This window comes from Malaya genurostris, chromosome 2 (genome assembly GCF_030247185.1).
Source record: "Malaya genurostris strain Urasoe2022 chromosome 2, Malgen_1.1, whole genome shotgun sequence".
NCBI lineage: Eukaryota > Metazoa > Arthropoda > Insecta > Diptera > Culicidae > Malaya > Malaya genurostris.
In genome coordinates this window covers 1,081,837-1,095,031 of record NC_080571.1, presented here as the reverse complement: position 1 = coordinate 1,095,031, position 13,195 = coordinate 1,081,837, and the positions used below count along the sequence as shown (strand labels likewise).

The window sequence follows — 13,195 nt, the reverse complement described above, 5'->3', positions numbered from 1 at the left end:
TGCTCCGTTCGCAGCGTACTTTGTTCAATTTCGTATAGCGTGCAGGATTGCCACATTTAAATCTATATTTTTCAAGTGAAATACATGTAAATTTATTCCTTCCGGTTAATTGTGGAATATAATTTAATTCAAATGGCTGCCTCGGTTGGCCTTGCAGTACGCCAAACGGTCGGTCCAGTTTTTTAGTACATTTTCGTTTGTATGCAGCTTTATTTCAGCTATGGCTGCACGAATGTTGTCCTTCAAGGCTTGAATTGTCTCTGGCTTGTCCAACCCCCAAAAGATAATAGTCTAACGGCGTCAAATCACAGCTCCGAGGCGGCCAAACGACATCCGAATTTCGACTGATAATTCGATCTTCGAAGACTGTGTGCAGAAGATCGATCGCTGTGTGGCACGGAGCGCCATCTTGTTGGAACCAAGTGGTGTCCAAGTCTTCCTCTTCAAGCAACGGGAAGAACCAATCGCTAATCATGGCGCGGTAGCGCTCGCCATTGACCGTGGCGGCGGCTCCTGCCTCATTTTCGAAGAAAAATGGTCCAATGATGCCGCCAGACCAAAATCCGCACCAATCCGTCATTCTCTGAGGATGTCTCGGCTTCTTCATGATAACGTACGGGTTTTCCGTCCCCAGATGCGACAATTTTGCTTATTAACATAACCGCCGAGATGAAAATGTGCCTCATCCGAGAAGATGATTTTTTGGCAAAAATCGGCGTCTTCTTCAAACTGATTTTCAAAGTAAAACTGCACTATTTTCACGCGTTCCTCAAGCGTATACTCAACAATTTTCGTTCAGCGGAAGGATAAAACTAAGTTTCTGTCAAATCAGAAGTGGCATTAAGGTCTAAATAACCGCTAATTCAAAAACAAAAATTAGATGGCGGACCCTGTAGAAAGTTTTTGCAATCACTTAAAAAAGTGACTAGTGAATAAAGGCTATATATTTTGACACAGCTCATCTAGCTGAGCAATGCCTGTGCGTGTATGTGTATGTGTCAAATAATGTCACTCATTGAATAAAAAATCTTTTAGTCCCACAGGTTGCTATTGAATTTCGTCATGCTTTCATAGGATAAAGAGTGTTTAAAATTGCACACCGTCATTTAGAGCGACGACGTAAAAAAGAGTAAAATTCTTTTAGATTTGGCTCAAAACTTATTCAATTTATAGGCTATTTTAGTTACTTAGTGCCAGGTTCCAGAAGTACCGGAAATTATGGTCAAAAACTCTCTCAGAGATGATTTGATCGATTTACACAAACTTAGGTTCAAATGAAAGTTTCTATAGTCTACTAGGTTCTGTTTAATTTCAACCGGATGCGACTTCCGATTCCAGAACTATAAGGTAAAAAGTGATTAGTGCGACGATGCAAAACAAAGAAACATTCTTATTAACTTGACATAACTGCTTACAAATTGAAAGTGTTATGTTAGTTCATTCCTAAAGAAAGTTTTTCATTTTATTCCAGACAGTGCTGTAAAACTTCATTCAATTCAATTGAAACTGAATGTGGAACACATTGACGATCTCTCGAATGCAGTAAACTTCACTCTCTGACACACACAATGTTTGCTGACGGCCCGAACGGGCAGCATTCAGTCATCAATCGTTTCTCTTCAATCGAGGCTCAGTTTAACCACCGTCAGTTGATCTCTTGAAGTAACAAAATATCTCTTTCAATAGTGTGAGAGCGGCCTTCAAATGAGGTTTATGTAAGCATTCCAATTGGTTCAAGATAATAGATGAAAGACAAACCAGATTGCTGAAATATCAATCACAGAATACACATAAATTAATTGTTTCCTCCTTCAGTTTTCATTTTTAATACTTTACTCCATTTATAATTCTATTCGTTCGAATTTGCTTACTACCAAGAGCGAAGGCAATGAAGGAGTTACACTACTCCGCACTTGAAACTGAGCAAGCAAAACTTCAAATGACTATCAACGATTATTCAACTGACGATGAATTCCGGGAGCTTCACTTGAAAATGGCAGCAAAAGTCAAATGAATTAGTAGGAATATGCTAACGGTCAGCGGCCATAAATTTCGTTTTCATCTTATATTATTCGATTGAAAATGAAATTTTACCGCACTGATTCCAGATTTAAAAAAAATATCTTGACAGAATCGTCTAGTGATATTTTTGAAAATATAAGTTATATGAGAAAGGCACCATTACACACTAGGTGGATTGAAAAAAGTTTTTTAATCAATGCAAATCGACATAAGATTATATCGTTCATGATGCAACAGTTAATCCGTGAGTATTGATCATTTAAATATTATTCAGAAACAGACCAATTTACAGATTCCATTTTTCAGTCTTATTATATAAATGATTTGGTTATCACAATTAAGACATCAATTCTGTGATTCTTTGTAGGGAAAATTGTAAACATACTTGTAATGTGTAATGAGGAAAATGAGCTTCTATACTAACTTACTGACTAATACAGAGAGAGCGTATCTATCCAATAGAAGCCAATAGGGTCTCCGGAAATCCGATCGAAAGTGGGTTTCTCAAGAGAAACGTCAAATTGAATGCATATCTTTGTTACCAGACATACACACCTAGACATTTTGCCATCTCGAGCGAATCTGACGAACTGAGTATCAAATGGTACATCAGACTGGTCTCAATATAAAAATGAAAAATTAGATAAGCAAAATTTTATTTATACAGGTTTTGCAATGACATTTCTGGTAGCACCCGAACAAATCCGATCTATTTTGAATTTGGCAGTATCTCATGCTCACAATCGTTTAGTTTTTATGCTACCAATTTTATTCCCATAAATGTACCTCAATCGCCAGTGAACCCAATAGGCATCTAGGCAATATTTGAATATTTATCAGCGACCAGACGGCGATCAATAGAATTCCTATTAGGACTGATTTTAATGCAAACAACCGCGCTCCGTAGGTAAACCAATCAAAGCAGGCTCAATTCCAAAATAAGAAGAAACGTTGCCGTACCGTCGGTCGCCGCGTGGCTTACCAATATTTTAACTGGAAAGCAAAGAACCCATGATTGGAATTTCCAGCACGGGGCTCTTTTCATTGGAGAGATGTCTGAAATTGAGCAAAAAAGGTATATTAAACTCACACAGTAGGTAGAATAACATTTAAAAGCAAAATATTGGCATTACATTTCATTACATATTTCGACCTATTGCTAATATTTCTTGATGTAATCAAAATGAAGTTCATCGAGCAATAGTTTTTAGAGATTATTCCATTTTTTATCATATTAGATATACATAAGTAATCCATTTTAATTACAACTCAAAATATGAGCGCTGGTCCAAAACATATTAAAGTGGCCAAGATACTTCCGTTACCCAAGCTGGATGCAAGCAAAATTGATGAGACTAAAGATGAATCTATCTAACTGAGGAAAATGCACTTAGTTGTTGGTAGACCGGAGCAGAGAGAACTCGTATTAAGAGGTTGATAATAAACTTTTCAGTCAAACATTTAGACATCCGAAATAGCTTCTCAAAGCTGCCACCCGGTTAACGAACGGATGTCTTAAATCCTTCAAAAATTTACGGTGGCTAGGTAGCTTAATTTTTTTCTTGCCGGCGGTACCACTCCTTATTTTGCTAGTAAAAAAGCACAAAAAATACCGCTTTTGCTAATACTTAATATTTTTTAAATACTTTTACGGAGTTTTATCTCTAAGAGAATTATCTTTCTGGATTTGTTTCGCAAACATGGCGAAGAGAAAATTATTTTCTTTTTCTTTCTCAAGTGTCAAAAAATTTCTCCCTGAACTTGACGGGAATTCCAAATTAGGAAAAGAGACAAACGCCCTTATTCTGAATAACGACGTATTGATTTTTCGATCGAATGTGGTTCGATCGAATCATAGCTACCTTTGATTTTGCTAGCGTTATGGGGAATACAAATGAAATACGAGCGTAAAAACGATACGACGTTATTCAGAATAAGGGCGAAAATCTCTTTGCAATTTTTTTTTCTGTCAATAAATTTTATGACTGGAATTCGGCTGCTGTTCCAACAGACTACTAGAGAGTACTACGATCCTACTGACACTAAGAATCCTTCCGGGTCGGAGCTCGAAACGTTCAAAGGAGTCCCCGAATAACATGTTTCATCAAATCATATGCGTTTCTAGTAGTTCCGTTTTATTCAGCATTAACAGTTTTGTTACAATTGTCTATGTTGAAAATAAAAGTTATGTCAGATGGAAGCTACAGACACACATTGGCTACTGCATTAGAATATAAAGAGAACAATTGAAGTAGGCCCGGGGCTCTTGAATGGTGACGTTATCGAAAATAATAATTCCAACAAAAGGACCATTTAATGAAAGGCTATGGTCGTTATTGTACAAGCACGTAAGTGTGCTCGATACTGAAACAGAACCGAATAGTCAAATAATAAAGACTGTCCCAGAAAGTATAGACGCACTTTGATTTCGCTGTAAATAATTCACAAATGTTAGATATTCAAATTTTATTCGATATACTGATAATATTATTCTCAACATTTGCTACTTAGCCATTGTAGACTAGCTGGCGTACAGACTTCTTGGCGACAAGTTTTGACACTTTTTTCCAATTTTTTTCGAACTGTTGAATGGTTTCGGCTGACGAGACACGTTTTCTAAGATGTGCCTTCGTTAATGCCCAAAATTCCTCAATTGGTCGAAGTTGTGGGCAATTTGGTGGATTCATGTCTTTTGAGACGAATGTGACATTTTTGGTAGTATACCATTGTACCGTTGATTTCGAGTAGTGGCAAGAAGCAAGATCTGACCAGAAGACAACAGGATCCTTGTGGCTTCGAATCATGGGTCGAAGTCGTTTTTGTAAACATTCCTTGATGTATATTTCGCTGTTCTTTGAAGCAGTGATGATGAAGGGTTTCGAAATCTTACCGCAACTACAAATTGCAATTGCCGGACCATAGCTTTCTTACCAAATTTTTCTACTTCAATCGATGTCTCGGACTGGTTTAACACTTGCCCTTCTCGCACCGTATAATATTGTGGTCCCGACAAGGATTTGTAATCGAGTTTCACGTAGGTTTCGTCGTCCATGAGTATGCAGTTCAAATTTCCAGCAAGAATCGTATTGTACAGCTTTCAAACCCTCGGCCTGATCGATGCTTCTTGTTTCGGACTACGTTTTGGTTGTTTCTGCTTCTTATAGGTTCGAAGATTCAAACGTTCTGTAGCACGAAGAACATTTGACTTCGAAGTGCCACTTTTTTGGCCACATCCCAAACTGAAACCTCCTTCTTTTGCTCGAACGCCTTCTGTACACGTTTATCCAACTGAGGGTTAGCAGGACCTTTTTTTCGACCCGTTTTCGGTTTATCCTATTTTTTGCTATTTTTCTCAGTGACATTCCGCGTTCTGTGTATCATTTCTACACAATTTTTCGACGTTGTTCTGCTGAAAGTTCACGTATTTCGAAACAAACTTATGAAAACGAATAAACAACTGCACAAGTGGTTAGAGAAGAGTGTAAACAACAGGACGCAGCCATAAAAATTGACAGATTCTGAACCATTGCGAAATGGCAGCGGTTTATGGTTGCGTCCATACTTTCTGGGACAGTCTTTAGCTTGGAAGTAACATCCCTTATAAATAATCAATTGATCAAAAATGAATTTATGTTAAAAGTGACCTAACATCAAGTAAAATTATTACGCACCAAAAAGCAATCCACACATATGACACAATTCATAAGTACGTAGTTCGTAAAATGACTGGATTTAAAAAAAACGACATAGTGGATCGAAATTGAGAATATACGGTCAAAAGTCTGTATATACTTTCACTGATTTTTATGAGCTTAGGAGCATTCGAATAAGTTTTACAAGATGATTTTCGAATAACAAAAAAAATTACTTAAGGCTTTATGCATAAAATGCGTCACTCCCGAAAATTATGTTCCAGCAGCTAACAATTTGTCAAAAAAGTTTGCATATTAAAACTGCCCTCAAACAGAACCAAAAATAATATAATCTGTTTGAAAGGGTTTGTATTGAAGATGATTTTCCCAAATCTTTAACCATTTAACTGTCATATTTGTGGAGTTAGGGTGGTTGTTTTGATTTTCATTTTATTCAAATTTTTCAAAAACCTCTTTAGTAAAAAAATTGAAAAAAAATCAGAAATATTTTACGAGTTATGGGAAACCTTTCTGATTTTTTTTTGAATTTTTCAAAATGTATTTCATTTTTCAAAATGTATTTTCACTTACAATTTTGGTACCAATCTAGATTTTACATCAAAAATAAATTATTTATGAGTACATTACGCTTTATTTTTTCAGATTTTTAAAAAATGTGTACGGGTATATTATCAGATTTAGAAAAAAAAAAAAAAAGGCGGGTGGGTAATGTCAGAGACATAACTGGATGTCGTGAATACAAAAAACTGGCACACTCCCATCACTTTTCAGAATATCAGTTAGTTGATTAATTGTATGAATTGTGCAACCTCTCCCCTTTTTCACTAATAGAGTTTGAAGCGATGCACTACATTAAAGTACAGATTAGTTACATTGAACAGCTACTATTCTACAACTATATATTCCAAACTTGAAACAATTCCTTTTTAATTTGCTAATATAGGAAGCTAGGTACGACAAATTTGTAGTTTATTTTTATTGAAGTTATGAAATTCGAAGATATCTGGTTCTTCTCGAAATTTCAGTACGGAACAATTACAATGGCCTGGTCTGAAATGTATCGACGATCTTCGGAATGCAAGAGTAATTTTAATAATAATAGTGATAGTAATAATAATAATAATAATAATAATGATAGTAATAATAATAATAATATTATTAATAATAATAATAATAATAATAATAATAATAATAATAATTATTATTATTATTATTATTATTATTATTATTATTATTATTATTATTATTATTATTATTATTATTATTATAAAGATTAATCTGTATATATGGCAACCCTGTTTCGCATGGCATATTTTCACACGACCCCATACTAGTATAAAGATGTATTCAACATCATCACTTCCACTTTCGCATTGCCGTTCGTAATTGATTGTGTTAGTGACGGTGCAAATTAGTTCCATCTTGATGAATCTTTTGGTAGGAAATATTGAGATCTGAGATGGTTCTCATGTGTGTCTTGTTTCGGCAACAGTTGCTCGGAAAATGGTAGGAAAGAGACAAAATTCAACTAGTTCTTTATGATTATCTTTAGCACTGAAAAGTACTTTGAATGGGCCTTGCTGGACTTTTCGGCTGCCTTTCTACCGGTTTTCGGTGCCATGGTGCTGACGGTGCTTTAACTTAAATGACGCTATTTCTCACATCACATTTCATTTTATACCTGCTACTGGCAGCGGCGTACGGCCAGCCCCTTTGCCAAAATTCCTTTCCTGTTCGCAGAATAAGAAACAGTGAGATGAAAGGTCCTCGATGTTGCACTGGTGTGTGTCTTGTTTTGAGAATAGTTACTCAGCAAATGGAAGGAAAAAAGGAATAACTTAACTTTTATATGAATGCTCTTGTATAGATGCAGACATCTCGCGTTCTGATTGGCTGGTGCTGTCATGGGTTAAATCGAACAGGTTTTTCAATAGTGTACTATTGAAAAACTTCAATGTTGTTGCAATACACGTTCAAGTTGAAAATTTTCGATTCTATTGGTAGTTAGATTATATAAATCCTTCTACAGATCACTGAGCTATAAGCTTTCAAAATACGAGAAAAGCAAACGCGCCTTATGAATTATCCTCTTTGATACTCGCTTATACCAAACATTTCAGAAAAGTTTAATTTTTAACTATTTCAGATTATGTCACACAACTGAAAATTTTATCATAAAATTGTAAAGTAAGTCGTATTCACGACAAAATTTCATTCTAAATACCATGCGTCTCCATCAAATTATCATCCGATGGAGACACATGGTATTTAGTTCTAAAATCATATATCACATGCCCTTCAGAGCTAAATATCATGCGTTTCCATCTACAACTTGAGTTCAGGGCTTAAGAAAGAATTCCATTCCTAAACATATTTACACACGCCCGTACGTCTGTCTCGATTTAGCTAGTAATGATATAAAGAAACAGTTCGTTTGAACGCATTAGTGAACCATTATTGTAAGCGGACGGTTGTATTTCATAAGTAGTGAGAGAAACATGAATCAGAACTAATGAATTCACAAATATTTGGGTTTTAATATAAGGTTTAAAGTTTGTATTTATTACATTTTACATTTATATTCAAATCAAATAAATCCACAAACATGCTGTGGATTATCAAATAAATCCACAAACACACTGTAGTCAATTTTTATCTCACACTTTTGCTATATTTAGTAAAAATTCTAAAGAACATTAAAATTCTAGTTCTTTTGCAGAAAAAAGTATTCCCAGACACCAAGCGCAAAAGCAAGAAAAACTCTAAACCAAGCAAAATCTAAAAAAACTATCAGTTTTAAGGTAAAATGTTCGTCGATTTTTATACATCGCTTAGTTTCTCAATCATTTTTAGTCAATACATATTTCGAGCAATAAAACAATACGGTTGTCCGAAAATGTTTAATAAAAGGGTCCTTCATCAGGAAATAGCAAAAAATTGAAAATATTGAGTTTAGAAGAACATGTTGTTTGTATAGAAAATCGACGATGCGAATTAATACGTTCGTTTTCGTCAATACTCAAGCCCTGAACTAAAGTTGTAGATGGAACTCATTGTATTTAATTCTGAAGGATACTGGTGTACAATTTGGGAAATAAATATCATGCGTCTCCATTTGAAATTTTCATGTTCAAATTGCGATGGAAATCATAAATCAAATTATTTGAAATGTCCTGTCATGGAAAAAATTTTAAACGCTCGTTCGCTTAGACAACAAGTCAAATCAACGAACTTAAATTTACAGAACATACCTGAAAACCAGAAAACCGTTACATGCCTAATTCTTCTAAGGCACTTATTTCTTCGAATTTAAAACAAAAAAACACAGGCACGCCTTCCAATTCGTCTTCTAACGAAAACAAATTTATTGACAGGTAGATCGACCTCGTCATCATCTTCTTCTAATGACAGTTACGCTTTGATAACAGGTAGACAACTGCCTCGTAATTCTTCTAATGTAAATAATCAAAACACAGGAACGCCTTGCAGTTCATCTTCTAACGAACTCAATTTATTAATAGGTAGATCGGCCAAATCATCTTCTTCTAATGGCAGTTATACTCGTGTAACAGGTGTAAATCTACCTAGAAATATACCTTCAATGCCATTCGCTTCTTTAAATGAAGTCGATTTAGGCGATATAACTGAAAATAAAATTATCTACCTACAAGATCAACTTTTTCAAATGATCATCCGAATGAATTCGACTTCATCACTTTTTGAAGTATTTCAAATCGGATGCAATTTGCAAATAATATTATAATGAATTAAAAATTTAACAGTGATGTTAAATAAATATTTTAATATTTTAAATTGGAATGCTCGATCTTTAAAATCGAGTGAAGATGAATTTTATAATTTTCTCAAAGTTCACCAAAATTGATATTGCCATTGTGATGGAAACGCATGGTATTTAGTTCAGAAGGTGACTGGTTTACGATTTTAAAAACAAATTCCATGCGTCTCCGTTTGATGGAGATATTTCACACTCTTAATTGTTAACGATGTTAAGATAGCGTCAATCCGACAAATGTCTTGTGTATGTAATAGCAGCACGTTCTTTTTGTACCGAATTGCCAAGCAAACAGTCACTTGTACTTTTTGCTGTGTTCAACATAACTTTTAATTACGTGAATATCAACACAAAAATTTTTTCTAACTTTTTTAGGGTATCATGAATTGAAGAGCATCAATCGGAAAGGTGAGTGGATTTAATATTTATGAGGTGAAATAGATCTATTTCGTGATTTAATACCGGATGCTATCAAAATTATCGCAACCAAAGATTTACTTTTGTCATTTTTTGAAATGTCTACCATTTTCGGTTACCGTCACCCCATTTTTTTCGACAAATCTTGAAAAATTGTCAGTGATATGCAGACTGTTGTCGAGACAAACATCTAACGTTGAAGACCGGCCAAATTAATACCAAAGGCGCCACCATCCAAATATTTGACGAAGGCGAAGTCGAAGGCAAGGTCACAATCAGACAACGACAACTTTTGTCAAAAACGCTCCCAAAATTAATAAATTCTGTTTTTTCTTTGAATAGCTGCAGTCTTTACATATATTTTCCATTTTTAGCGAAATTTCTTGGGTGCCGGTTACCGAACACCTCTTCGAAAATGGCCAAATTTATCGCTTTGCTAAATTGATAACAATTTTTTTTATCAAATGAATCAATTTAGTTTCTAAATCAGTTGTTAGCCAGGGACTTTAGCTTTCCATTGATGTATAGATGTCCGCATAATGTGCACTAAGTTGGAAGTTATAAGCTAAAAAGAAAAGGGTGCCGGTAACCGAACACTCTCCCTTACTCGGTGAAAATCAAGTAAAGTGAATATGAACCAACATTTTGTTGGAAAAAATGACTCATTTCCACTACAGTGTTCTCTTACCTGTGCGTGATACGGATAATAGGTAAAATCAAATAAAGTGATATGTGAGTGATGCAAAAGTGAAAGTGGACGTGAAAACGGAAGTACGGTCCATTATTTTTACTTATTCAACATAAACAGAAAATTAAAGAATTTGGAGGAATCATCTTGACACGTATTGGGTAGTAAGAGTGAAAACGCCAATGTTTTAGGATCCAATGGCAATGTTTTCAATTTTCGGACCATTGTCAATTTTATTCAATTCGTTAGGTTTTCATCCACAATGCACTCACTTTTTCCCATAAAGTGCTGCGAAAAACGCACACATCGACTTTTCCCCACCTAGACCAAAGTCGCGAAATCGTTCCCGATTGGCAGTCAGTAGATCATCAATTTCGTTCATGTGCTTTTCAACGGCCAACAAAATCCTAGTGTGATACGTCATCAGCTCCAGGACTGGACAGACCTGAAAGGTATAATGAAAATTGCCCATCGAACAGGGTGAGTTTATCAATTGTTCATTTATTAGTAAAACGAAGGAATAGGAAAAATTCTTCTGGTACAATGTTCAACTGAAAGAAGCAGTTGAATGATTGTTTTTTTCGTTATTATTGAAAATATCTTTAAGTACTATGAAATACCTAATGGAAGCCATTTTTTAGTGTAGGCCGACTAATTACAAAAAATAATCGTAAAATGTTGCCCAATGCTGCATAATTTAATTTCTTGCTTCAAGTCAAACCTTTCATCTTATCTTAACGCTCATCTCTTTCAGTAATGAGAAAAATCGACTAACGAAAGTGTGAGAAATTCATATACTTTTGAACTGATCCGAAGTTAAACACCCACCAAAGGATGAAAATGATTATCCCGAAGAGGTAATCCGAAGTCAAACCAAAGAGCGAACAAAAAAAAATACGAACAGTAGCAATTACCTACCTTTTCGCAGTTGCTTCGGTGGTCATCAATTTCCTTTCTTAGTTGGTCTGCTTGTGGGTGCAGGTCACGTTCTAGGCTGTCTATCCAGCAAGGTAATCCCAACAAAGTTTGGTAGCTGTAAGATGGAATGGACCGGAAATTGACATGTTTCGTGAATTCACACTTCAACTGAATTTCAGTATAATTAAAATCAATGAAAGCGATCTAGATTTATTAGAACTGGAAATTTATAGTTTTTCATATTTGAACAGATAACTTTATATTCTGTAGAGCTGCTCTTAAAATCAACTTTCATCCTGAACAATTTACCTATGTTATATTTTTTCGGTTTCAATCAATCTCAAAAGTTGCTATAGGAAAAGTTTTTAACACTCACTATTTGCTTCGTTCACCGCATACACCTGCCAATGGAAATCGAATATCGGTGCTTCGGTGAAACTCTTTCTCACCGTTTGTTCCGACCACGCAAAAGGGCGTTACCGATTGGGGATAACGTTCCAGTGCACTGATTGATTGTTCCAGTTCGCCTAGTAGCTGCTCCAGTAATCGGTCATGTTGGTCCACGGCAAATTGGTCACATCGAACACGCTCCAGATGGTTTTGCAGGGCTGTAACCTGCGAGAGATTCAGATAGCGCTATCAATTATCACATCTATGCGGGCGTGTGAGCTCGACTGCATCTAACAAATATGTGAAGTACATAATCCTGTTACCCAATCTATGTTTTGACGCACGACCGCATCGTTTCTCTCAACGACTTCCGACTGGCGAACGAATATCGGTTCAAGGTCAGCGCCTACTTCGGTCAGTAACACCTCCGACAGATGGTCTAGTTCAGAAAAGTTCATATTTTCGTTTCAGACTTCAATGAAGTGTGGAGCTACGAGGAATTTAATGTTGATACCAGAGAACGCTGTCATGAAACTTCGTCTCGCAGTGAAAATTATTTAACGGCCTACTTTTCAGAATCAAATCATAATATTTGATATAAATTATTGAAAGACAGAGTGCGCAATTTACTTTATCGGTATACGAACACTGAATAACATAGAAAGACAAAAAAACTGATTCCTATATATGGTTAACTTTAATTATTTATTGACATTTTATTTAGACCAGCTTTGATTTTTCACATTTTATTTAGACTGGGTAAAAGCCTAAAATTCGTTTTTACGCTCAGACAAAAGCATTTTCACCAGAGGGGCTGGGGTCCACTAGGAGATTGATTAGCTCTCTCCGGACAGTACCAGCCTAAATGCCGTGTGGAATCCGGCGGAAAAAAATGAGCCAAGAATCGATCCATTGGGTTCCTGCTTCCATGTCGTAAAAGGCGACAATTGCAGGAGTTTCTTTTTCCTTTCAGTTATCAGATATTTTCAATGTTTCACTTCTGATTACTCTATTCTACTTAATTATCTTCATTCAACCTATCAATTTCCGTCTAGCTTCGGAGAAAAGTTTTATTTGAAATGTTTTCTTCTTCCATGTTGTTGATTGTCTTTCAGGATTATAAATTAGATGATAAAAATCAACTATTGCGCGAATCCGTTGATATTACAAAGTTCATAAAAGAGATATAACAATAATTCAAACAATAAGTTAATATTTTTCTCGGTTGACCCCTTTATTTGGTGATTTAAAATAATTTTATAACAACTGTTTAGAATATGTCGATGCAATGTATCAATTATTTTGTCTAAATCC

General features: G+C 35.3%; 1 protein-coding gene across 1 annotated transcript; it reads right to left on the bottom strand.

Moving 5' to 3' along the window:
• Positions 1-10,800: 10,800 nt before the first annotated feature.
• On the bottom strand, positions 10,801-12,404 carry LOC131432978 (uncharacterized). Its single transcript, XM_058599668.1, has 4 exons — positions 12,205-12,404; positions 11,868-12,106; positions 11,492-11,606; positions 10,801-11,018 (listed from the first exon to the last, which is right to left on the bottom strand). Exons 1-4 carry the CDS (start codon positions 12,337-12,339, stop codon positions 10,842-10,844), a joined length of 666 nt encoding a protein of 221 aa, XP_058455651.1. The 5' UTR covers positions 12,340-12,404; the 3' UTR covers positions 10,801-10,841.
• Positions 12,405-13,195: the final 791 nt, after the last annotated feature.

Excerpts from the sequence above, each read along its gene's own strand:
- LOC131432978 (XM_058599668.1), bottom strand. The coding sequence starts at position 12,339 with ATGAACTTTTCTGAACTAGACCATCTGTCGGAGGTGTTACTGACCGAA. Across the intron at positions 12,107-12,204 it reads TGCGTCAAAACATAGATTGG|GTTACAGCCCTGCAAAACCA; the intron begins GTAACAGGATTA and ends AATCTCTCGCAG. Across the intron at positions 11,607-11,867 it reads TGCGGTGAACGAAGCAAATA|CTACCAAACTTTGTTGGGAT; the intron begins GTGAGTGTTAAA and ends TCCATCTTACAG.